General features: G+C 37.7%; 2 protein-coding genes across 4 annotated transcripts in view; both read right to left on the bottom strand.

Annotated features, from left to right (window-relative positions):
* Nucleotides 1–3220, bottom strand: part of adam11 (ADAM metallopeptidase domain 11) — a 54024-nt gene extending 50804 nt beyond the window's left edge. The window contains exons 1-2 of one of the 2 annotated variants that reach the window (XM_079595216.1): nucleotides 2882–3220; nucleotides 2412–2581 (exon numbers count right to left, since the gene is read on the bottom strand). In XM_079595216.1, coding sequence (XP_079451342.1) covers nucleotides 2412–2581; nucleotides 2882–2942 — 231 coding nt within the window. In that variant the 5' untranslated portion in view covers nucleotides 2943–3220. The remainder of the gene's footprint in view (nucleotides 1–2411; nucleotides 2582–2881) is intronic. The other variant, XM_079595217.1, reaches the window with a different exon arrangement.
* A 1206-nt stretch (nucleotides 3221–4426) lies between these two features.
* dbf4b (DBF4B-CDC7 kinase regulatory subunit) lies at nucleotides 4427–24369 on the bottom strand. Of its 2 annotated transcripts, none has more exons than XM_079594979.1 (12): nucleotides 24141–24369; nucleotides 21346–21461; nucleotides 21090–21218; nucleotides 19019–19069; nucleotides 18530–18596; nucleotides 14466–14515; nucleotides 14340–14376; nucleotides 14155–14200; nucleotides 10309–10446; nucleotides 10088–10226; nucleotides 7425–7558; nucleotides 4427–7294 (listed from the first exon to the last, which is right to left on the bottom strand). In XM_079594979.1, exons 2-12 carry the CDS (start codon nucleotides 21451–21453, stop codon nucleotides 5647–5649), a joined length of 2547 nt encoding a protein of 848 aa, XP_079451105.1. In that variant the 5' UTR covers nucleotides 21454–21461; nucleotides 24141–24369; the 3' UTR covers nucleotides 4427–5646. The 2 variants fall into 2 exon arrangements, with proteins under 2 accessions (XP_079451105.1, XP_079451104.1); XM_079594978.1 differs by having other exon boundaries at nucleotides 24146–24340.
* Nucleotides 24370–26521: the final 2152 nt, after the last annotated feature.

The raw sequence follows: 26521 nt of genomic DNA, 5'->3' as shown, positions 1-26521 counted from the left end.
GCAAAAATCATAACTGCAATAATCAATAACAGGAAAAAAAAAATCTATGAATCTCCTTCAATCATGAATCAACCACCAAATATCAAGATGTCCGCACCAGAACCACTTATCAGTTCAAAAATCATGAATCTGGACTCTAATCATTATGCAAAATGCTACGAGACAAGAGGTTTATGGTGATTTTAGTGGTTTCACAGAAAATTTTATCCAAACAGATGTTCCAACTAAGGAACATCTTTACCCCTCAAAGGTTCATAGTACATAGTACATTATATTAAGGTACTAATATGAACCTTTTATGGGCTTTATGTATAGAGTTGTCCTTTTAAGGGTACAATATTTCTTTGAATGCTGAAAGGTTCGAATAAAAAGGTTAAATCTTAGTTTCATTCCTCTAATTTGATTGGCCGAGCAGCATACTGATATGACCAGTCCAACAGCACTGGGACTTCGTTTCACTGTTTGTATCACTGCATTTTATTCTGTTTGTGTCATTCTGGACCAGAGTATGTGAGTGTTTTTATCAGTGAGAGAGGAACAGGAAATTGAGAATGAGGAGCAGAGCTGGAAAACGACGGAAGAACTCTTCAAACAATCGTTGGTAAATGAAATGGGTTTATTGAAGTTTAAACTAGTCTGGCGTCAGCATTCAGTGTCATGTTTTTGATGGTTGCCTCTTTTGTATAATATCCATAAGATGATACTCTGCCTTCTTTTGGAACTATTTTGTGTTGGTGGATGAAAAAAACTGCATGTAATGTACTGATATTAACACAATCGCTTTATATGATGAACAGATTTAAAGGGATAGTTCACTTTAATATGAAAATTCTGTCATCATATACTCACCATCAAGTTGTTTCAAACCTGTATGAATTTCTTTCTTCTGCTGAACACAAAGGAAGATATTTTGAAGAATGTTCGTAACCAAACAGTTAACTGGTCCCATTGACTTCCATAGTAGGAAAAAAAATACTATGGAAGTCAATGGGACCAGTTAACTGTTTGGTTATAATCAATGGTTATATTCACATATAACCATTGATTGACTCACAAACATGACAACAAATATGGTAAACGGAAGCTCCAAACATGCTTGCTTGACGCCTAACTAGAACCAAATAAGGTTTGTTTTCACGTGTCAATGTTGAGCTTCCTTCAGAAGACTACTTGATTCATATGGATTATGTTAAGAGTGTTTATATAAATGTTTTGAATCTGCAAAGTTTTGGTAACATGCTTTTCAATAGAGGGACATAAATCTCTCAGGTTTTATTACATTATCTTCATTAGTGTTTCAAAGATGAGGTAAATGATAACATTTTTGGGTGAACTAACCCTTCATTATTCAGTCACACAGATTGAGTCTAAACCTGCACGGAGACAGGCCCGTTTACTCTTCTCCAGCTGTTTACATTCCACTCCTCCACAGGAAGAAGTCAATATTACATTAAAGTATACATTTACAAGTATAACCTTTAATGTGCACTTTACCTCGCTGAAAAGGGCTTGATGCCAATTCTCTCTCTGCTCTATAGTCTTCATAACAGATGGAGTTTGCAAAGAATGTTTTTATTTTTTATTTTTTATCAAGGCCATAGGTATATATCCATGATATTGGGAGTCAAATTCATTGATTTAGGGATCAATCCCTTAAAAATATCAGTCAAAATATATACATATCAGTCAATCAATATGATGCATGGCATTTGGAAGATTCTGATATTTTTGTACATTTTTGGATTGCATCTGGTGCAGCAGGTCCAGATGGAGAGATGAGCAAAGAGCTGAGAATACCATGTTATTGGCAGCCAGACGCATTAACAAATTGAGCAAAATATTTCATTTACACACACACAAAAGCCACAAAACTAGAATTTTCAATTAATGGCCTCTTTAAAAAAATAATAAAACATGAAAGAGTAGGCTATTCACAACATTAAACATCCTAAATGTAATGTCTCAAAGTGAGAAATGACTTTGAAAAAAAAAAAAATGGGGAACTGATTGGACAGTGGTCTAAAAGATAGCTATAGCCTACATTACATCGCAACTTTTTATGCCGGCTTTGAAAAAAATATACTAGTAGCTATTTTATTCGCACTCGATAAGTTCTTCATCAAAAGCTGTACACTCAGGTGATACGCAAATTAGGACGGGGCAGGTGGATGGTGGATGGAAGGGAGGGGATGAAAAATAAGAGGGTTTGGTGAAATCAGCCAAAGAGTAAAGTAATTTCAGAGACAATTATTAGGCTATATTTTGGTTAAAGTTTAGGAGGAAAAAAGATGCTTGGTTTTCACTGGAATAACGAGCCACGTGGACCGTAAACAATACGACAACATGAGCATTAAGAACGTAAATGGAGTCGGTTTTTATTTTTTTATGTATCGGTGGAGTTAGCTACTTACATGCGCTCCATCAGCATCACTCTTCACTAGGGTACCCAAGTGCCCGTGCGGCAGCTCCTCCTCCGCGTCAGTTCGCTGCAGCAGGCGCTGAGGCTTCGTGCGCTCCTCCGCAAACGCGTTCTGCTCGCGTCCCCGTTCCGCTCCGTCCCGTTTGATGCTGCTGCCCCAGCCTTTCAATATAGGACACATTCATAAAAAAACCTGCACGACAACCGTCAAAGCCATGATTCGATGTATTAGTAATTCTAATGCGTTTGCAGCTACACTTTATCTAGCCTGCGGCATCATTTGCGTATTCTGACGCGACACTGAAAATTCACAGCCATGCCCGTGATAGAAAACGGGGCCATCCGTGAAACTAAGAATTCGTTGCACCTGTAGGCGCACATTATAGCCTACATAAATAGCTACACCCATGGAGCTTATACTAATATCACGAATCCGCTCCCAACGCGGCGTCCGTCGCTCACCTGTCACGGCGAGTCGCGCGGTAATCGCAGCCCACAGGAGGAGGCAGCGCGTCGCCAACATGATCACATACTCCTGCGGCTTCAACCGGAGCGAAAAGATTCGAAACGCGACATTTACCGCCTCGTTCCGTTTTGCACAACAAGTCACGAGGACGACGTTAAGGGCATCCGTGGGAAACAAGACGACGCTGACGGGAAAGAGTTTAGAAAGTGTCCGCTTTTGTAGGCGTGTTGTCGGTCAGAGATTGCGGGCGGAATTCATGTTGGGATTGAAACGCTCCTTCTGCGGGACTCCCATCCGTACCTCCTCCCACTCTCCTCTCTTCTCTTCTCCTCCCCTTCACTTCACACCGCACTCACATGCAACATCAGATTCCACTTCTGGAACCTGGAACAAATATTATGTATAAAAATATTACAATGCAAAATGAACAAAACTCAGCAATACACGCATAGGCCTATCACATAATTATATAAAACGAAAAATTTTGTTATACTGTATTTATATATAGCCTACATATATATAGCATAACTAGATACTATGCTATAGCAAATAGGCCTATATTACAGTTGTCACGCGCAAGTACTTCTGTGTGAGCGAGAGTGAGATCACGTCATCTGAGAGATAAAAGCATATCAAATATTCTCGTCCTCAGCAATATCTCTCATGCCTGAGGACTAAATCGATCTGTACTAACCCTTAGTTACTTTAAAACCTTTCCCATCTCCAACACTCTAAATCATTCATAGACTATAGTGAACAGCACATGGCACACTATTTAGGGAACATGGGAAAGACAGATCGGGGCATGGGATTTCCTATTGTAGGCTAGCATACACATTTTTATCAAGAACGTATGGCTGAATGGGACAATTGCATGCTGCTAACTGCACACAATACACTGCATGTTGACTACTTTGTTGAATTAAATAAAAATGATATATGGACACATTTCAATATGCATATGGTGTAAGTGCAGTTTTCTTAAAACGTCAATTTCTAAGTCAGTTGTGCGAAAAAAAAAAAAAACTTACATTTTCATTGTCTGGAAGTTCCTAATGTTCATATGTCACATTGAAAATGAAAGGTCAGGCCAAGTACATTTCATTGTGGAATACACTATCTCTTATAGCGTGGGGACGGTTGAATTACATGGTATTCAAATTCATTTGAAAGAATACTTGTTATTACCACAATACATGATTTATAAAAACACATGGCAATATGCCCTCCCATACCTGTGAGTCACTACAGTATTACTAAGCATTGACTGATTATCCATAATAGAATTACTAAAAACATATCTAATCTACAGATTATTTATTTCAATAATGGCATAAATTACAGAAGAAATTATTAATGTGTATATAATAATAATCAAACACTTGCCATTGCCCTATAGCTCCTTCAACATAACAGTCCATTCATAAAAAACACCCTGTAATAAACAAATATCTACCCGTACCTGAAACTTAAGACTAGCAAACATTAGGAGACAACATCATTCAACAAGTCAATGTTTTACATAAATAAGCACACAAACTGACCATTTTGTCTGATTTTAATAAAAATGCATAAAACTCAATACTAAATTAGTATCTTCTTGAAGTAAACAGCTTTTAATATAGCACTGTACAAATACCATAAAAATGGACATAATACAGTAACAAATATATAATAAAAAATATATTGTAGAACTCATTTATTCAGGAATTAGTCTTAAAACATGTATAATTGCCCATAGGCCTTCTTTATAAGGCTAATATCCAGTGTTTATGGAAAATCATACAAGTTCATGATTTTGGTCATGCTACAGAGACCGCAGTGGTACATGCTCCACATACTCCTTTCAGAACTAATCATAAGAATGCACATAGTTCTGTCACTAATAGATGACATTAAACATTAATTAGCATCGAATAATTAAAACACTGTCCATTGTGCAAGCCATACCACTAAACCTTTTAAAGCACATCTGCAGGAAATCGGAAAGGTTTTATAAAAAATGACCTCAAAATTCTTCAAAGACCTTCATGAAAACCACAGGACATTTCTGCCTTCACAGTGTATTCTACCCTGCGTGTTCTTCAAAAACCACCACAGCATTGTTCTCCCATCAACACTGCCTCTAAACTGGAGAGAGGCCAGGCACAGCACTTACACTAATTGGATAATGCCCCTCCAGCAAAGCCTCATTAAAGTCTCAATACCAGCACATGTTCCCGGATATTGCTGCTGAAAAGTCATGGTCAAAACCGAGGGAAAGAGAGAGCCAAAAGAGCCGTCATGGAGGTCACTCGAAGAGGAGAGCATGAAATACTTGTCAACTGTTGATTAATACTATGTTTGCTTGGTTGTGGTGAGATAACACTGAAATGGAATGTCTGATATGCTTGACAATATGTATAAATGTTGATGCAAGACATGACTGATTCATTATCACAACAATCTTTATCAAATAGAACATATGTGGAAAACGCTGGGATTATTTACACATTCGCTGCAAAGAGGTGTACAGAAGCCCACCTCTATAAATAAATGTTCTACATAAAATACAAAGCTTTTCACAACAATTCAGTCAATAAGTCTTATTTCTCAACTAATGGTGATAGTAATCTTAATTTAATTGTATAAGTGAAAATGAGAGAAAACGAGTGACTAATGAGAATGGAGAGCAGGGAATCGACCGATTCAGGATTGAATTCATCAAATCGCAATTGTCCTATTGCGTGTATTGGTGCAACATTATTCCTATAAATGTAAATCAAGAGGGTTGCAGTATGGAGCACAACCGTGATGTATAGCTCCCATCCTGCATGGCAGTGTGTGGTTTTTCTAGTAACTGACCCAGATCATCATGCCCCCCTTTAGCCTGAAGAGGAACAGCAGTCGCAATCCACGACAAGAGTCCAGAGTCCCAATCTGATTCTGAGGAGGCCGTGGACCACGTGAGGTTAGGGAGCAGAGCCGATTCAATGCAAACAGAGGCTCCGGAGTGTGACTGGAATGAGCCGTTTGAGGCTTTACTTACTGATGTATGGGAGGTATCTTCGGGAAACAATTCTGGAGGATCATGATATTGACGGTACTGGAGTCGATGGTCTTCATGGAAAAATGGAACCAACTGAGGAGGGTCCGAATCAGATGAGTAAGTGGTTACTCGGGATTCCACTGGATCTTTGATTGGAAACGATTCATGTGCCTGCTCAACATGGATACAAGTTTGACTTGCGTCATTGTCCTGTTGGTCAACTTGAGACAAATGGTGGGTATTGGGAGGAGTAAAATATTTTAGGGAAGGCTGCGTTGGGATCTGCTTTGCAAAAGAAGATTCTTTCAGTGATGATTCATGGGTTTCCGGTAAGGCACCTCCAGTTCGACTATTTATCTTTGTTGCAAAACCCACCTTGGGGACTGGTAAAAAAGAAATGGTGGAAAGTACAGATGAGTACTGTCTTATCCTAGGAGCACTGCGATTCCAGGATGGCTTTGGCTTTTCACTTTGACAGATCTTTCTTCTCTTTGCAAGTTTTGGACTTGGAGTGAAGGACCTGCAGCGCTTTTTAAAGTTAACTATAGAAAATTGGTAATCTGACAAATGTGGAAATGGTACTAAATGGGGAAATGAAAAGTAAGAGAGGCCAAACTCTGGAGACCCAACAATATCTTGGGCCAATTTTAGCGACCGTTTTGTCAAAGACAGCTTTCTATTTTCCATCACAAACTGGCCACAACTTTCAGAAGTACAATCTTCCCTTCCGTGGAGTAGCATTTTCGGGCTGTTTGACCACATTTTTGAACCTTGGTCCCGGTTCTGTTTTTGATTTTGTGAGCAGACTGTGTTGAGAACAGCACCTGCAATACTCTCTGACATATGCAATGCAAGTCGACCATGACCACTTTCACATCGATCCTGAGTTTCAGGGACATAATCATCAACAGAGATGGTACATGGGATTTTGTCATCTCTGGAGGAGCTTAGGATGAGCATTTTAGACTGAGTTTCTGAGGGTGTGACAGAAGAGAGGCTTTTGAGTTTATTCTCTATAGACTGGGATTTTGAGAAAAACTGATGTGGGACTATATCCATGCAGAGAACACCAGATTGAAAGTCTTGAACCTTTGTGGTGCAGCTGATGTATAGGCCTAATTTGTCATGATCAAAAGGATCAGGGCAGTTATTTTGAATTCTATCAAGATGTGAGATCTCATTTTGTTGACCAGATGGACTGTGGCCAGGTTCACGAAAGTTTTCTCTGTTGTCTAAAGCTGAAGAAAATATGTCAGTAATTGGCGGTACATGACCACAGACTTCAACCAGTGGAGTCTGCAGAAATTTTTCATCCTCACTGACAGCATTCTGCATCTCAGTTAAATGATTCAAATGTAACGGAGGGAAGTCTGCCGATGACCTGAAGAAAAAGAGTAAAAAGAGTTAAAACAGAGAAACATTCAGTGTTGTACTGTCAACATGGCAACAGTGAAAGTCAATCACATGAACTGCTTCCAATCAAAGAAAGCTTTTGTAAAATAGGCCCTTACTTGATTAGAGTTGGATCCACTTCTTGATTTGGATTACAAACAAAGCCAGCATTCATGTCAGCGGTTAGTTGGTCCACTACAGCATAGTTACTGTCATTTTGAATGAAAGAACGATGCATCTCAGATTGCAAGTGCTAAAAACAAAACAAAAACAAAGAAAGAATTTGATGTCTATCAAATGAGATCTTAGTAGGGGTGCAACGGATCGCAGCTGACCCGTGATCCGTACAGACTAGGGCTGTCACTTTACGTTCGAAAATCGATCGCACAATCGATTCGGACCAACCAACACAACGAAAACGAAAATAGTGAATACATTTTAATGGACTTCTCTCGGAGCATGTCCAGCTCGTCACGATACGCCCGCAGTGAACGCGCGTCACACAGCAACTGCAGGCTCTGACAAACACGCATAATGTAACGGCCACCTAGTGTTAAGTAGTGTTCATGATATTAATGTTGATATGCCTTTAAGATGACTTCTATGGCGTACATTATTGTATGCGTGCTGTTCTTATGTGAGCGCGCACCACGCACAGTGAGAATGCTCGCGCAAAGAGGAAGATGACCACTCTACTGCTGTTTTATTATAATGCGTTTACTTACTTTGATTTGTAGCGTGTTTGAGAGAGTTTTCTTTTCCCTGTTAACATTCACTCTTTGACATGTATGTGAAGAGTGTGCTTAACTGAGAGGAAACATCAATAAAAGACTCGTGGAACTATCAGTTCGTTTTCACTCTTTCCTATTCTTCATCTGGGCAGACTTCAAACTCTCTGACAGACGTTACAATAACAGCAAATTATACTTCTGCATAATGTGTCTCCTTTTACAACAAAAATGTGAATTCTGCCGGTATTCAGACAGTCTCATGCATTAAATATACAGATTCGGGCTACAATCACCTACGTAGCTAGGCGAAATTTGTTTGACATTTCTAATCGTAAACACAGCCATGTTGAATGTTTTTCATTGATGTTATGGCAGTCCAACTCTGCTTATTGTTTTTCGAGAATGTTGCACTCCCGTTTGTCATTGTGCACGAAACTTCACGCCAATAAATCATCAGAAATATTGCTGACTTGTGCGCGTCTCAAGCGCCCTCTTTACGTTCGTCCTAATGCTGTTAGTTGTCCGTGGATTTGTCTATATTTGGCGTTGAAAATGGAAACGTCTTTAGACATGGAAAATCGATTTTACAATCGATTCAACGAACACTTATGTCTCAAAAATCAAACATGATTTTCTCACAAAAGTGACAGCCCTAGTACAGACCAGGCCCCACAGTTCAGCACGCATGCGATTCGCGGATTAATTGAACAGTTGAGAAAGAAACCGGATGCGTGTCAGTATTTTCGGTCTGTGCACTCAGTCCTAAAGTGACAGAAGCCTAATATTCCTGCTGCTGTCATTAATGTTAATAAAACAACAAAATACAGCTTCAACAACGATAAATCTATATTTCATTTCTACAGTAAACAAAGTGTTATTTTATATTTAGGCCTTTTCTGTACCTGAATACTACTGCCAGACTTTGTAACTTAGTATTCATTTATGCTTGTAATTTGTGTATTTGTTATTTTATTACACACTGTTCACTTGTCTTTAATAATGTTTGAACTTCATTAGTTAGGCTAGCAGTTTTTGCTGTGGTATCGACATACCCAAAGTGAGCTTTAAGTAATGAATTCACTTTTTTCTTCTGATCCGATCAGTGATGCAAAAAACATACATGACCCAAACCGTGAATTTTTCAGATCCGTTGTTTCAGATCATAGGCAAGTTTGGATATGATTTTCAGTGCCTCCTGGTCATTGATATTAAAGTCGGCATGAAATCAAAATTGACCCTATTTACTTTGTTAGCGGATATTACTAGTCTTGTGGTGAACAATTAATCTGTGCAAGTTAATACACGGAAAAAAATTGTTTGCCGAAGTTATCTTTAATCAAAGTCTGAAAAGTTACTTCCGGTCTGGAATGGTTCTTTTTCTGATGACATAGGCTTGACGACTTGGGTTGGTTAATCGCTTAACCACTCCCTCAAACCGTTACTCTGCTATGGGCGAGAGATGGAGAGGAGGAGCGCTGAAGTAAAATCCTGCCCTCTGTTCAATATTCCGTTTCACTCGGAAATGCGTCACAACACTTGAGAAAAGTCGTTTGCAACTTCCGGTTCACGCGGACTTTAAGGCTGTCACTAATGATTACTTTGGTAATCGAGTAATCGTTGATTATTTTGATGACTAATCTGATATTTTTTGTGGTAATAAAAATAACTAATTAAAAAGACTTTAAATACGTATAATAACGAGGCAATACTATTTGGTTCAAATAAAGTATTAAAAGCAAGTAGTCATAGGGTTTTATAGAACAACATTGAAAAAAAAATAAAAAAAATAACATAATATAAATCATCTTATGTACATTATGTATTATAACAAATGCTTGCAGAGGGTGCCAGTGGCCTGATGTGGTTACACTTTAAAGCAGATCAAATCAGTGTTTAATATTAGCCAAACAACATTTAATTAAAAATTACTTAATCTTATTTTCTTGAACAAGAATATGTGGACATCAAAACATGCAAACTCAGCCCAGGTACACTAAATTATCACTTAAGTCTATAAAATGTTTTGCAAACAAAATATCAAATTAACTCACCTCATACTGGTCTTTGTATGGCATGTGGCAGCACTCGCAATAGCCTGAACTTTTCTTAGTTGGGCCTTTGGGTGTGGCGCTTGCTGTAAGTGGCACAGTCTGCAACTTTTGGCAGCTGCTAGTGGGTTCTTCCTTCTTCCTAAAAAAAAAAAAAAACACCTTACAGATTTAAGTGACAATGTAGATTTGATTACCAACTTCTCAAAAAGCAAAGAACGTACCTGAAATTGTCCTTGCTGGGATCTTCATCCTTGCTTCTACCAGACTGACGAGGAATGAGGGGCTCAAAAGGGCTATATTTGCCTGAGTAAATCATCATTGGGAAACTCAGAGTCTGTGCATAGAATGGTCTGAACTTCCTGTTTATAAAAAAACAAAACCATAGATAAAAAAAAAAAAGACGACAATCTGCTTTGAACAAGTCATCTCATTTGAGGACACTAAGTCTACCCATCTCTTCATATCTCAGATTTTTGTTTTTGAAAATATAAGAAACAACATAACATTTAAATTGCAAAGTATTAGGTAATGGATACCATCAAGATATCAGATAAAAATATGTATATTTGTATTGAATACTAGTCTGACAAGTAAAGGGGTAATTAGTCTTTTCACATTTAAATTAGACCAATCTATATTTTTTATGCAGCTGACAAAGTTATGACTAAATTGTCAGTAACGTACCAAACGGGCAATAATTTTGAGTTGAGATTTAGCATGGGACGATACAGAACATTTCAAGCTATTCTGACACACTGTTGACTCTAATATGCTGCATCCACGTTTATTAAATGAATACTTCGCTTAATGAAAATTCTGTCATCATTTACTCATCCTCAAGTTGTTTCAAACCTTTATGAATTTCTTTCTTCTGATGAACACAAAAGAAGATATTTAGAAGAATGTCACAAAATGGCCACCAACCACAACTTTCATATGTCACGCCTACTGTCACAGAATGGAACACACAGGATATCAAAGACAGTGAAGGATACATCTATACTGCCTTCAAAAATCAATCAGATGAAGGCATCTCAGGAAACAGGTAGCGAAGCTAACTATTGGATTCAGACGTCCTTTGAATGCAGCCTCCAAAGACTCAGCCTTAAATATTTCAATTAGCTGACATAATCGTATGACGAATTATAACTGTGAGTTGAGTTTAATCTCCCAATAGTTGAAACAAAAAACAACAGCAAATCATCTTGAAACAAAAAACAACAGACCACTGTGTGGAAGATTGTGTTTTTCTTTATCCTTCTTAACTTGGGGAAGATGTGCAGTCTAACTAGTAGGGCACCGATATCATACCACTATTATCAGAACAACACTATGTCCGATACGATCCTTTCATTTTTAGCACTTGCCGATAGAGTACCGATGCCTGTATTTTCATTTCATTTTTACTTTTTACAAATATTGGGCAGAGAAACCAAAAGAATATGAATCAAATTAGTTGGCTTAGAAAATAGATATTCTTATCAGTTATTTTTTTTCATTCCTAATTATGCCTGTTAAAATGTATTGTAGGAGCTAGCTACTGTTACTGTTCATATTATTGCTATCATATTTTATCTTTAATTTAATAGCACAGAGAATATTTAGAGCCTCTCCAGCAGGGCTCAATGATAACTTGTTTCTACTGCCTACACAGGCATTTTGACCCAATTGTGTGTGAATTTGTCCATTCAAGCAAGGTTAGGACTGGAGCGACTATACTAGCTCACAAGGTGCATGGAAGCAGACATTAAATGCGTGCCATCTGAGAGACTGCTTTCTGGGTACGCTCTTCAGATGTTTGTGCACCGAAAACGTATTGAAAACAGTCATGTGATTATTGTACCTCCTTCCTGAAATGAGAGGAACCACTCATTAAACCTAAAACCATGTAACGATTTATGTTTTTACTTGCACATAAGATTTAGTTTTAATCCAAATGTAATCCACACGTGTGCTGAGTGAGCGATTATCAATCAAGAACATGCAACAGAAGTTCTCTCTTGGTCTCTATCTCTTTTCCGTTAACCTAACGGAACTGCAAACTTTCCAGCGATGTCTGTGAAAAAGGGATGCGATCGACAAGCTCGGGCGTCTGTGCCGCTTATCATCTCACGCACAGCAGCTGTAGCGTGAATATTTCATTTGTTTAATATTCTGTAACTTAGATACATTTACTTTATAGGCATCCTTCTCTGATATATCCATTCTGCTATCTGTTTGTTCTGTTTCTTTGTCACAAGCACTGTAATGGACACGCTGTCTGGAATCGATTGTTGGTATTGCAGCATTTTAATGAGTACGAGTACACAAGTGCAGTACCGGGCCTGATACCGATAGTATCGGTGTATCCCTACAACAAGAAAATAAATCCTTGCAATAAACCACGAAACTAGCAAATTAATGGTCTTAGCCTCCATAAGGTAAGATTGTGATGCTCACAGAAACACAGTGAATGTAATATTGAAGATATTGCACACAATTGTAATGACCAACTGCATTCTTCACAAACTCTGTAAGAGCCAGGGTGAGGGATTGTTTGTTTGTGTGTGTGTGTGTGTGTGTGTGTGTGTGTGTGTGTGTGTGTGTGTGTGTGTGTGTGTGTACCTGTAAACCAGCCTGATTCATCATCAGTGTTGCTGTCATGATCAAACTTGAGCCTCCAATAAACAATGCCATGTGAAACTATTGTGTTTTGAGTTCAAGAACTTGGCAATGATCTGAGCAGGTTCTAAGCAGTTTGGTACGATAGAGATAAACAACAATATTTCAAAATGAGAAAGAACAGATGTGCCGGGTGCTGATGATACAGTTTCTTATCTTAGTAGTAAATGTCAAAACAAAGTTCAAATGTTTAGAGGCTTCCTCTAGTTAAATCATACTCTAGCATTAGAAATGGATGAAATTTGGCATCTCATCTCAGAATGTCCTGTTGTCCTTGTGTAAAAAGTTTTGTGAACTTTAGACATTGAACTTTCTACATGCAAGTAAATGTGTCATAATGGGCCACTGATATAATACTGATATAGTATTGACAGGAAACCACTACAATAACACATCAAGTTTCACATCATGTCAGTATGTAGAAATTGACATTAAGCAAAACAGATAAATGTTGAAAAGTATTAATCATGTGTTAGTTGTTGCATTTAAGTATGTAAACATACAGTATTTATTGTGAAGGGTTCCCTAAACGCGTTTGACAAAATCGGACGTGCAGCCAAATAATGAAAACTTAAGAAAATTTCTTTTTTTGCTGAAGACAGTAAAAATGATGCTACTTCATCTGACTATTTACAAGTTATTGTAGTATTTCTTGTAGTCTTTATGTGGGTGTAATATGTACAGTATAATGTATAATGCATAATATGGGCTTAATCACCCATATCCATCAGGATCTAGTATATTTGGATCAACGTCTGCAGCAGCAGCGCTAAACACAATAGATCTTTTCATTAGCCGAGAGCTGCCCTGTGCACACAGATCCTCTGCAGGGGAGGGAAGGGATACCTTTCAGACTGGCCTCAGGGTGGCCCTTAGGATGCGCCGTGCATTTTGATAATTAACTTTACTAAAACTGCAGTGACCTGAGCTGAAACATTAGCCTTGTTAATGGGGCTGCATGGGGACCAAAAAAAGTTTCACAATGTCAAATATACCTAACTGTGTATATTAAAAACAGAGAGTTAATAGGATTTTAAAGATAAAGATATATTAAAACAACCTAATAAAAATAACTGACACTGGCTTTGATTGGAATAACATACTACTCATAATATTTCTGCAGTTTTCAGTATGATCTACAAAAAAAAACTGTACACAATGCAATATACAGGACTTGACATCCCATTTCCAGTCTTGAAAGAAACAAAAAGGATATCAGCCACGACAGACACCATCTTGACTCATTATTTGATCACAGTACAAGAGGCTGAAACAACCTCTGTAATATTTCAGTTGACATTTGAACACATTTTTTAATTAGGTACAATAAACTGGTATAAAGTACCTAAAATACCATCTAAACTGAAAATAGGGTTAAGAGAATAAGACTTAGGGCTAAAACTCACCGACTGAAGTCTTCCACTTTCAGATAAGGACCCTTCAAGACTCCAGCTGTGTGAAGACACTCAGTATTATCACTCCACAGCATATGCCACCTCTACACTCAGGTTTCTCAGGTATAGAGGTGTGCAAAAAATATTAAAGCTAGTCTTATATTTACAACAAGTACATGTTTATGTAGTTTACGAACCTTTAACATGAAGAGCTGTAAGTTTGCTGCTTTTTTTCTGTTTGGAAAAAAAGTGTGTGAAATCAGTTTGTGCGAAGAAGAAACTCATGTTTGACAGTAAACAATAAATTACGCACAGTACATTACCTTAGCTGTCCTCATTTTCTGATTCAGATGATTGATAAACTTTAGAAATTCTGTCATTTAGGTTAAAGAAAAAAACCCCAGAAAGTACAGTCATAAGAAAATAATGTGCTTCTAACTCATAATATAGCATAGCTTATTTAATAATAGGGGTCCACAATATAATCCTACTTGTACATATTAGTATTTCACATTCACCGAACTTTAAAATCAAATTGTATATGGTGTTGATTTCTTGTAAGAAGACCATTCATTAGCACTCAAATAAATTGCTATGCTGTGGGGTTTTTTGTGGCAATTATAAAAAACGTGGCATTATTTTCTGTTAATTTTAATGCTGTGCAGTGCAGGGCAAGAAAACGTTTGAGTTCGTTGGCTAACACACCCAGGCCAGGCTTAATAAGGAAATGTACTACTTTAAGAGCCAGGGATGTAAAATTGCCAGCCACTGCTAGCATTTCTGGCCATTTTCACAAAAGTTTCATGGCCCCCAGAATATATTGTTTTATGAATATCTGAATATGCAATATATCTAAAGAAACAACAGACCCTCTGCTAAAAAAAAAAAAAAAAAAAATTCTAGCTTCATGCATTCCTTTTTTACCAAAAACTTAAATGTGGGTACGTTTCATTTAAAAAAAAAGCAACATTTTGAGCAAAAAGCTGAGAAAATCACATTTTTGTGAAAGACTACATTCAGATTGAGATCCAGATTCTGAACGATGATAAAAACATAGACGGAGTAGATTAAGTCCATCAACAGCCCCAAAGCTTGCACAGTCCTATAGTTCCTCCTGGATCGACATTTCATTCAGTAACATTAGGCAGTTTTGATTTAGATGCAGTTTAATGTTGATGATCTCGTTATTTTACATATGCGTCTGCTTTGGCTACATATCGCTCGTTTCTGCTGCTTCTTCACATGTCTTTTGATGAGATTCAGTACTCTATTAAAAGAGGCCTAACAGCGCCCCCTATCGTATAACAGTGAAAACACGAAAAGACAGACATTTCTGTCAATGGCGGAGAAAAAGTTAAATGGTATGTGACAGACCTCTGACTGAAGATTATCTAAAAACAATTGTAATACCCTTTACGCAACACATCATATGGAAAGCTATTTACAGTTGCCACAGGGTCAAGAAAAGAAGAGTTCGCCTGAATATTGAAACTGCTGATACTTCCCAAACCATTTGACTACCGGTATGTTCATGAAACATAAATAGTCAATTCTTAAAATAAATAAAAAAACTAGCTATAGTATAATCAAAGTGAAAAATGGAATTAGGCTTTTAAACTCCAAAATACCACACACGGTAGACACGCATTTGTGCAGCGCAGAGTGACTCTCTCACACTGTATGACGTAACAAAAAACAATTTAGTCCAGTCCGGTTGAGTTCACTCAGCGAGAGTATTCCAAGAATGCGGTTGAGAGTATGCGTGCGAGTTTGGATATAGAAAGCGGTTGTTACTCCCATAACCGTATTAAAGGGTTAGTATACCCAAAAATTACACTGGTCGCGTGTGTGATGCTGGCCAATAATTAGCCTACGTTCTGACGAACAACCCAGAAGCGCTGCGCAGTTACACACGTTTTTTTTTTTTTTGAGAACTCACCCAGAGGCCCACACAGGAGAAATGAATAGTTAAATAAAGTTGTTATTTTTGTGTGTGTTTTTGCACATAAAAAGTATTCTCGTCTGATAAACTTATGGTTGAGCCACTGTAGTCACTTAGACTATTTTAACAATGTTTGTACTAACTTTCTAGGCCGGCAACTTTCAACTAGAATAAGAGCCTATGGAGGAGTGAGACCAGCTCTCAGATTTAATAAAAAATATCTTATTTGTGTTCCGAAGATGAACGAAAGAGTAATTACTGACAGAATTTATATTTTTGGGTGAACTGTCCCTTTAAGGACGCAAATACAAGACTGACATCCGTATTCTGCTGCTGTGAGTGAACATGGCCTAAAGTATGGCAAATGTTTTTGAAATGAAAAAGCCTGTTGAATTGCACTACTTGAAAAAAATATGCATTGCATTAACCATGCTTGCATTTTAATGCATTGTATTTTTAGGGATTGCATTTTTATGGGCTGAAATTCAACATGGTTGTATATTTAAGCTGTGAATATTTCAATTCAAAACATTTCATAAAAATGCAATAATCCATTTTCACCTTTCGTATTTCACTTCCAAAATATTCAAACTGTTTAAAAATACAACCTATAATATTCAACAGGCAATACTCTCCATCTGCTGTTAATCAACCTCACCAGCAGGGGGTGCAAGCGTGTGTTGTTGAAGACCAGAGCAAGCCATTCATTCATTCATTCATAAAAACTGATTTATAGAAATGTAAGAGTATTTGTGATTATTATGAGGACTGTTTTTATGTTTAATTCAGTGTCTTCACGGTCACTATGTAGCCTACATGCATCTTTCTCTACCGTGAACAAGATCATAATGTTATTCCCTCGATGCTGATGTACAGAACAAATGTTACATTTGAGGTAGACATATTTCTCTTGGTTGTTTAACTTTAGTTGCCTTAACTTTATATCGCGATGATGTGCTGCGCGGGTTTACCTCAATAATTCAGGCTTGCTGGACATATAAAACGCTTAACGTATCTTAATGGACTAATACAGTGATATTATAAAAGACCAAACTCGCACCATATTGAGAAGGCTGTACTATATGGCTACAGGCAAGCAGATGGACTCAGAATATGAACTTAACACGCAAAGTTTCACGCGTTTCCCAGTAATACTGGCTATAAAGTTGGCTTGACATTGGACATTCACACATTTAGGGACCGTCTCTAAAGTTACATACGACATTGCGTTACTAACTTCAATAGCATTGGAAGAGAATGACTTGCAGTCATAAAAACAACTGTAAGTGTTCATGTAGGTGTCAGACGTGATGCACACCTTTTACATTTTTTATATTTATTCATAAATAGAAGTTTGCTATTGAAGTTAGAAACGTGTGTAGCCTAATGTCGTATGCAACTTTAGAGACGGTCCATAAATGTGCGAATGTCCAACGTCAAGCCAACGTCATAACCAAATATAACTGGGAAACGCTTAGCGTGAAACTTTGCTTGCGCGTTAAGTTCATATTCTGAGTCTGCTTGCCTGTAGCCATAGTACAGCCTTCTCAATAAGGTGCGAGTTTGGTCTTTTATATCACTGTAGTTAAGCTACGTTAAGCGTTTAATATGTCCAGCAATCCTGAATTATTGAGGGAAACCCAGTAGCCTACTGCAGCACATCGCCGCGATATATAAAGTTAAGGCAACTAAACAACCAAGAGAAATATATGTCTACCTCAAATGTAACATTTGTTCTGCACATTTGTTTGTTCTCGTTCACGGTAGAGAAAGATGCATGTAGGCTACACAAGGACCGTGAAGACACTGAATTAAACATAAAAACAGCCCTCATAATAATCACAAATACACTTATATTTCTAAAATTCAGTTTTTATGAATGAATGGCTTGCTCTAACTGTTGCTCTGGTCTTCGTCAACAACACGCGCTTGCACCCTCTGCTGGTGAGGGCGACTAACAGCAGATGGGGATTATGCTCGGTAATCTACTGCTTTTCCTGCAGTTCCTGGATGTCAATGTTAAATTTACTGACTAATTTGAAGCACTGAATTTGTAAAACGAAATAAAGTGGACCGAAAATTGCCCGTTGAATATTATAGGTTGTATTTTTTGGAAGTGAAATATGAAAGGTGAATATGGATTATTGATTTTTTATGAATGAAAATGTGTTTGAAATGTTTTGAATTGAAATATTCACAGCTTAAATATACAACCATGTTGAATTTCAGCCCATAAAAATGCAAGCCCTAAAAATACATTGCATTAAAATGCAAGCATGGTTAATGCAATGCATATTTTTTTCAAGTAGTGCAGTTCAACAGGCTTTTATATTTCAAAAACATTTGTCATTATTTTACTTCCATACTAAAGCAGCTTTGTGACTGAATATTGACTGATATACATATTTTCAAGTGCTCATTGGCAGCAGTTGCATGAAAGGATACCGTCTACACTGTAGACCTTGACTCCCCATGAGCGAGCATTAGCCAGCACACTGCTCTGATACTTCTCCTGCAACAACAACAAACATTCAACGGTCAACAACACTGGCTTATTCTGATGACAAATCAAAAAAACTGAAGGACAGCCAGGTTTTTTATTATACTAGTCATGTTTTGAAACATCAAAAAATGTACTGGCTACCAGACATTTGGTACAAAATTCAGGTGGGTTCAAAAGGCAGAGACCACTATAGTAAATGTTCTTATATATGTTCTTATATAATCTGACAGTATAGGCTACATGGTCACATCACAAATTGACCTATTTACCTATTGTCACATCATTGATTTATATTTTTCAAATCCAAAAACTTTATATAATGAAGATTATGAAGGATTAACTTTGAGATGACAAGTAGGACCAAATGCTCGCATTGCATTAAAGTAAAATAAAGAAGGATTTTCCACACATAAATTCAGGTGTGGACTTACATTGCTGTGGATGGCTTTTTCCAGTAACGCTCTTCCACGACTGCCACATACCTTGAGGAGAAAAGGCATTTAAAAGTCATTTTTAGTTACTAAACATCCCTGTGCAAAACTTTTGAAATATTTCAGTTCACTTCTATAGCGTTTTCAATATACCATTTCAAAGCAGCTTTCCATCTTTTTCCTATGAAAAAAGACGAAGGTGAATGTGGCCTAAAAAACAACTGCCTGAGATGTTCAGGTTTTAGAAAGCGACCTTAGGAGGAATCAGGATTCAGGAGCCCCCTTAAACTCCATCGCATAGTAACAGACTGGCTGCACATTATCCAATATATATATTAGACAAGAACAAAAGCTGAGAATTGTGATTATAAATTGAGTATTAATTGAGAATCATGATTTATTTCAAATAGAGATCACGATTCTCCCACAATTATGTACAGACAACTAAACAAAATAACATGTAACTTACTAGAGTCTCTGACAAAATATGAATTGCTGCAGTGTATTTAAATGCTTAATTAATTTGAATAAATTACTTCAACAAATCAGTTTGAATGAATGATTCAGAAATACTTTTTTTATTACTGGATGATTCAGCGTTTTTGAATGAAACTCTTGAATGAATAGGAATGCCAAACACATTTTTTAACAGTCACTTGTCGCCACCTAGTGGCGTAACAATGATATCTACAATCGTTATTTGATGCACCAAGTTACTTTCAAAAGGTGATTTACTCCATTTTGATCGCTACCATAGGCAACAGTGTTTATATCCTAACTATAAGTACTTCTGTGATCATTTGAATATTTGTAACACAGAAATAATGATACTGTGTGGTTAAAAAGACTGTCTATGATCATTTAAATGGAGTCATTCATGACTGAATGTGATGAGACAAGACAAGATGAGACAAGATGTTTATAGTTTTTTTTTTACATATTATACATAGAAACAAGAGTGAATGTGCATATTTTTAAATAAAATATTATTTGCAAAGAGTTTAAATGGATTACCTCACCACTAGGCTATAATTAGACCTGGACAACTTTTACCATTCTATTTCTTGTTTATTCCCTTATATTCCTTTTAATCCTTTATTTAATTTTTTTTAAATAAAAATTTTAATTCTTTAAAACAAATTCTGAGTATGGGTTACCATACTTGGCCTTCAGCCCTTCACATTGTCATTGTCACTTTTCGAGAACAGCAGTAATGTAGCGTGATTTGCTAAGGAAAGGCAGCATACTCTGCATGAAACCTATCATATACACGGTGCTTGTGTGGATGCAGTTTTGATAAGGTAATTTAACTGGATGTCATGCATTTATTGCATTTTACTTGTTAGAAACACATGCTCAGTTTTAATGTTATTTTAAGGTAGGGTAGAATAATTAAATGAACAGCAAAACTCAGCATTTTGTTCAAGTACCCCCTGTCACCTCACATATCCCAGTTTGAAAACCACTAAATAACACATTCATGATGTATGGATACGCTTTTTTTGGCCTTCAAAATCTAAGGCCCTGTTTACACCTGGTATTAAAACACGTTTTCGTCAATCCGATCACAAGTGGATGAAGTTAAACAGGTGTGAACAGGGTCTAAAACGTTTTGAGCTTATCCACTGTCGACCACTTCCAGAGATAGTTGAAAGCGCATTCGACCGGATTGCTTTCGTAGTTTTGCTCATGTGGTTGAATGTGTTTGAAGAACCACTAAAGACCCCCTACTCTCCGCCTACTGACCTAATGCGTAAACATTATGGGAAGTGCGCTAGCCAGACGGGATTTAAACGTTGCCGGCTGAAGCCCCAAGTTTGGTTTGAAGACATAAACGCCAGGATATTTTTTTATATGGCCTAACTCTGTGTTTGGCTGAAAGAAGAAAGTCATATACACCTAAGATGGCTCGAAGGAGAGTAAATTATGGGATAATTTAAATTTTTGGGTGAAAAGTGTTTTGCAATACAACATAAACAGACAAACACACAAAAATGTTAGGTACAATGTACTTATGTAAGTACATAGTAGCTAAAGACACCTATAACGTATGACGAGATTGGGTACATACCGGACGCTTGGGGGTTCCAGATTGTTTCCCTCCTGCAGTACATGAACTATCCACCGGCAAATCACTATGAGCTTCTTTAGTGCCCGTCACGACCACATTCACATCCTTAGTGAGGAAACTGTCTACTTTCTATACGAAACAATCAAAAGACAGAATGTGATTCACTATTTAACATCACTTTGCATATAGGGGATACCATTACTACAATTTCCTGCTTTGTCCTGTACAGATGAACGACAAAAATTGTATCACTCACCCCTCCCAGACGGATGATGATGTCAGTGAGTGTGGCAGACTGATGTCTCTTCACATCATGGAGGTAGAAGGATTGGCTCCTCACACCACCAAAGAGATCTCCTGTCATTTTTTTAACTGAAACAAGTGTATGGGTGTTTATATGCATGTTAGTTAATCTATGGGGGCCTTCAAAAATTACTGAATTGCTTTATTCATTATTGTAAGTTGAAGTGCAAATGCTAGAAACCCTATTGGTTTTGTGCCCTAAAACCAAACCTAAAGACTTGAAACTTGGTCAATCGGATTTCTGACGGATCATATGATACTGAAGAAGAGCTGAAAATTCACCTTTGACATCACAGCAATAAATTACATTTTAAATTATAATCAAATAGAAACAATTTCTTTTAAATTGTAATAATATTTCACAATATTACCGTTTTTACTGTATTATTCATCACATAAATGCAGCCTTGGTGAGCACAAGACTTATTTAAAGCTGCAGTCCGTAGGTTTTCCTCTTTGTCGCAGTCTCTGTTCGAAATCTGCAACTGCAGTTATTTCAGAATTATCAACTTTACGCGGGTTGTTCCTCGGCACGGCACAGCGCGGATGAATCCAATGTTTTGAGGAGAATGTAGTACGGCTGTAGGCTATGTTATGTCACCGCGCCGGTGTGGATACTGTCATTCGGAATCACAGATTCTACTTTTTGGTAGTATGACCAACATAAGAATTTTCACTGGAAAATGTCATCTGAACAAGTAAGTAACATCCACTTTTGTTCTGGCCAACTAAGGGGAAAAAGCATTGCAATAAATCGCACTGATTAAATTTAACGATCGCTTATCATATTACATCAAAGAGTGCAAATTATACTTTGTTCTCAAATTGTTAATGTTAACAACATAAGCATTGCCTGACTACATGTAATGCCCTTCCGATATTTAGTATTTTGTTTTTGCATGGGCCCGGTTGCAGTCTCTTTGTTTCTGTAGCCACCCCAAAGTCCGAAGTCTATTGCATTTTACAACAGGTGAATCTCCAGTTGTCACTGGTTATTGTCGTTTGAACCTTCCTGGATCCGCCATCAAATTGATAAGTTTAATAATATCAAGTGCTGTGAGAAAAGGTTATAAATCTCCACCTCCAACATCCTCACACACAACATAGCCTACTAGCCGAGACACCTTTATGTGTACAGATGTGACGTAATGACTCAAATACATGCTCGAATTTCCCACAGAAATCCACCAGTGCCACTGGAATTAAAAACATTATTACAAGCTTACCGGTTTGAATTGAGCTAAGGCAAGCCAAGCAGATAGTTTGAACACTGGCTGGTTATGTACTTGCTCAAAACATTATTTTGGATCATTTTTAACCAAACAAAAGTTATGGACTGCAGCTTTAAAAAAATAATAATGATAAAATCACATTTTAGGATTAATTCCCAAATTCCTCATACCTCGAGTTCCAAAATGCATTCTAGCCACTGTGTTATTTTGCTTGCTCTTGTTTCATTTTATGTCGTGTGATGTGTTGCCTTCACAAATAAAGGGAATGTCTCAAAGGTTTTAAAAATCACAGGTGTAGTGAAAAAGTAGTATATATTTTCTTCTTCTTCTTTGGCATAGCTAATATGTTGAATTTGTGCTGCTTAGACGAAGTCTTGACAGTTGAAACAGACAACTAGATGATTCATTCAATAAACTCGCCTCTTTTTTCTGCTCGTCTTTTCACTGGTCTCTTGGTAGCCAGTTTTAACTACTAGACATAGACCGTTTTAACTGGTTTTGGGTATCAAACAATATCAAACAGTACAGAACTCTGTTGACTCACTGGTTCAATTCGATATCAATCCAATTCGATATCAGTTCCTCCGGAAATATTTCCACTACATGTCAAAATTCTCTCAACTAATGCGGTAAACTATACAAGAAACCCTCTCACTTTGTACCTGTTAAGAAACAGGTGAAAGTCTGCATGAAGTCAAAATGTACCCTATTTTGTTAGCAAACATGACTAACTTAGTCTTGTGGTGAACAAATTAATACATGCAAGTTAATCCACAATTGAAAAATGTTTGTCTTCATAAACATTATTAAAATATTAAAATTTGCTTTCCTTTCTTGCCAACTCACATTTGTTTTTTAAAACATAAACGTTGAAATGGCAGCTGTCTTAAAACGTGTTAATTATAACGATGTAACGTTAATCATCAAAATGCTCCTCTCTATAGTTCATTTTTCTAGCTACGTTAACTAACAAGTTCATAATGTTTGAATTTCATGATGATATTGACAATTTGAAAGGATCATAATACATAATACAGAATATAACGTTACATTAGCTGAGGTCTTCATTAACTAGGAGTGGATACAATATCGCTATAATATTCTGATGCACTAAGTTACAATCTAACGTTACATTTGACGTTAGATCATAATTCATAATATCGATCTTTCGTTAGTTAGTTTTTTATGGACTTTTTTTTATAGCTTTGTTTATTTATGATCTTTAACATGTTAGCATGTTATATAAAAATATGATAATAGACTAACGTTACGCCACTTAATACCTGATAATTGGATAAAAGAAAATAATAAAATGCGGATATTATCATAAGGATATGATCGATTGAATTATTATGGAGTGAAACATTTGCACTGTTAAACACATTTAAAAAACGACAACATCCGGCGAGTGTAGTAATAATTAAAAGTATAAAACACAAAAGCGCTAACGTTAAAACTTTAAACACGAACTGCTCGCATAAGGTTAGACAAAAAACACAAAAAGAAAAATATTTACCTTACCTTGAGGTCCTTTGATCATAATGAATAAAACATTTCGTGATTTTTAATGTATTAAAACATCCTAAAATGTGTAGTTTTCGAGCGTTACAAATATTCCACGCAGTGTGATCTTTTCAAACGGCCCTCCTGAATCTCTTCTTCGCTTGCTCTCTGTCTGCTGTAGCGCGCGATGGTTACACGTTACCGCCACCCACTGACGTATCATCACAGTTGCTCCAAGAAGTATTTGGACCTGTTATGGGTAACGCTATATTTTTTTGACTGGGATGAAAACGAGGCTGTACGGGACGGGTAGCCCTTGGCTCGGCAGTAAGTAATAATCATATCACGCTATAACCATTTTGAGATTTTTTTGTATTTTTTAAGTGAGGATGTAATGACACTAGGCTATAATAATAATATGATTTAATAATATGTTGCCTCTTCAATTCTTGTCTTTTGCACAAGAAAAGTTGTATAAAATCTAATATGAAGCCTATTTGTCATGCACAACAGTTCAACTAAGACTAAGACATGCCAGTCAGTTAATTGCTCATAAATTGTCTGTAGCCTATATAGTCATGTAGGCTATTGTTTTTCTGACAACTAGTTATTGTTATTTCTAGCTTTGTCTATCATGTACAGTATGATATCAAGGGACGATATGAAGGTTTTTGTGTGTGTGTCTGAAAATTACATTTTGTTACACTGTGGTAATCGACACAAGAGATAAAAATTAATTAGGGCTTGAGGCAAAAATGCCACTATAATGAATAAAAATGTCCCTTCATGAGTACTTTTTTTTTGTATATCACAAGAGTCCTATTTTCCTGAATATCAGGCTGATTGAAAATGTGATAATGATTTTATACAACAGTGAGTTTTAAACACAATTTTGTGAATCTGTTCATAATTTTATGGACAGAATTTCTAGGCGCAGCCCGGGGCCGGAGGGTGTCGGGCTTGGGAACAACACGATTTCGTCTATGCTCTTTGCAGAGGATGTTGTCGTGTTGGCCCCTTCAGACCAGGACCTTCAGCATGCACTGGGACGGTTTGCAGCCGAGTGTGAAGCGGCTGGGATGAGAATCAGCACCTCCAAATCCGAGGCCATGGTCCTCAGTCGGAAAAAGGTGGCTTGCCTTCTTCAGGTTGGAGGAGAGTTCCTGCCTCAAGTGGAGGAGTTCAAGTATCTTGGGGTTTTGTTCACGAGTGAGGGAAGGATGGAACGGGAGATTGACAGATGGATCGGTGCAGCTTCTGCAGTAATGCGGTCGATGTACCGGTCTGTCGTGGTGAAGATAGAGCTGAGCCGCAAGGCGAAGCTCTCGATTTACCGGTCAATCTACGTTCCTACTCTCACCTATGGTCATGAGCTGTGGGTCATGACCGAAAGGACAAGATCCCGGATACAGGCGGCCGAAATGAGCTTTCTCCGCAGGGTGGCTGGGCGATCCCTTAGAGATAGGGTGAGAAGCTCGGTCACTCGGGAGGAGCTCAGAGTAGAGCCGCTCCTCCTCCGCATCGAGAGGGGTCAGCTGAGGTGGCTCGGGCATCTGTTCCGGATGCCTCCTGTACGCCTTCCCGGGGAGGTGTTCTGGGCGCGTCCCACCGGGAGGAGACCCCGGGGAAGACCTTGGACACGCTGGAGAGACTATGTCTCCCGGCTGACCTGGGAACGCCTCGGTGTCCCCCCGGAAAAGCTAGAGGAAGTGGCTAGGGAGAGGGAAGTCTAGGCATCTCTGCTTAGACTGCTGCCCCCGCGACCCGGCCCCGGATAAGCGGAAGAAGATGGATGGATGGATGGAAATATTGTGAATATTGATTGTTTTTGCTCTATTTCGCAATTCTTTTTTATTTCCAAACAAAGGCACAGCAGAACAGTTGCGACTCCTAGCAACTCAATAATGTTTTGATTGAATCCACAATTTGTGATGAACTGGTTGATTGATTGATTCAATGACTCATTTAGAAAGACCTTGGATGCGTCCGGAAACTTAGGCAGCTGACTTATTGCCTCGTTGTCCTGCAGGCAATGACTCAGCAGGCAGCGTCTGGGCACGAAGGTATACCTCACGAAACTGATTCAGACTTCTGAGGCAGCGTAAAGGTTAAATGGTTTACATCAAAATAGAGCGAGCTTTGGTTAAAACTAAGTGAATGTTTAATGACTAAAATAGTAATTTCTCGCTAAATGACATCACAAGTGAACAACTTTCAGACGCCATCTTTATTTTTCTAGCTCAACTGTCACAGAATGGAAATCACTGGATTGTGGAATATCAGGATACGTCTATGCTGCGTTCAAAAATCGATCAGATGAAGGTATCTCAGGAGACAGGAAGTGAAACTAACATTGGATTCGGACGTGCCTTGATGCCTTCCGAACTTGGAATG

This window comes from Phoxinus phoxinus (genome assembly GCF_949152265.1).
Source record: "Phoxinus phoxinus genome assembly, chromosome: 21".
Classification (NCBI taxonomy): domain Eukaryota; kingdom Metazoa; phylum Chordata; class Actinopteri; order Cypriniformes; family Leuciscidae; genus Phoxinus; species Phoxinus phoxinus.
Note: the sequence above shows the minus strand (reverse complement) of the source record. Positions and strands in the feature narration are given on the sequence as shown.

What these genes read in the sequence shown, in the direction of transcription:
- dbf4b (XM_079594978.1), bottom strand. An exon ending in CTGGAACCCCCAAGCGTCCG is followed by an intron (nt 19,070 to 21,089) that starts GTATGTACCCAA and finishes TTTCTCCTCAAG; the next exon opens with GTATGTGGCAGTCGTGGAAG. An exon ending in CATACAAAGACCAGTATGAG is followed by an intron (nt 7,559 to 10,087) that starts GTGAGTTAATTT and finishes TTTTGTTTTTAG; the next exon opens with CACTTGCAATCTGAGATGCA.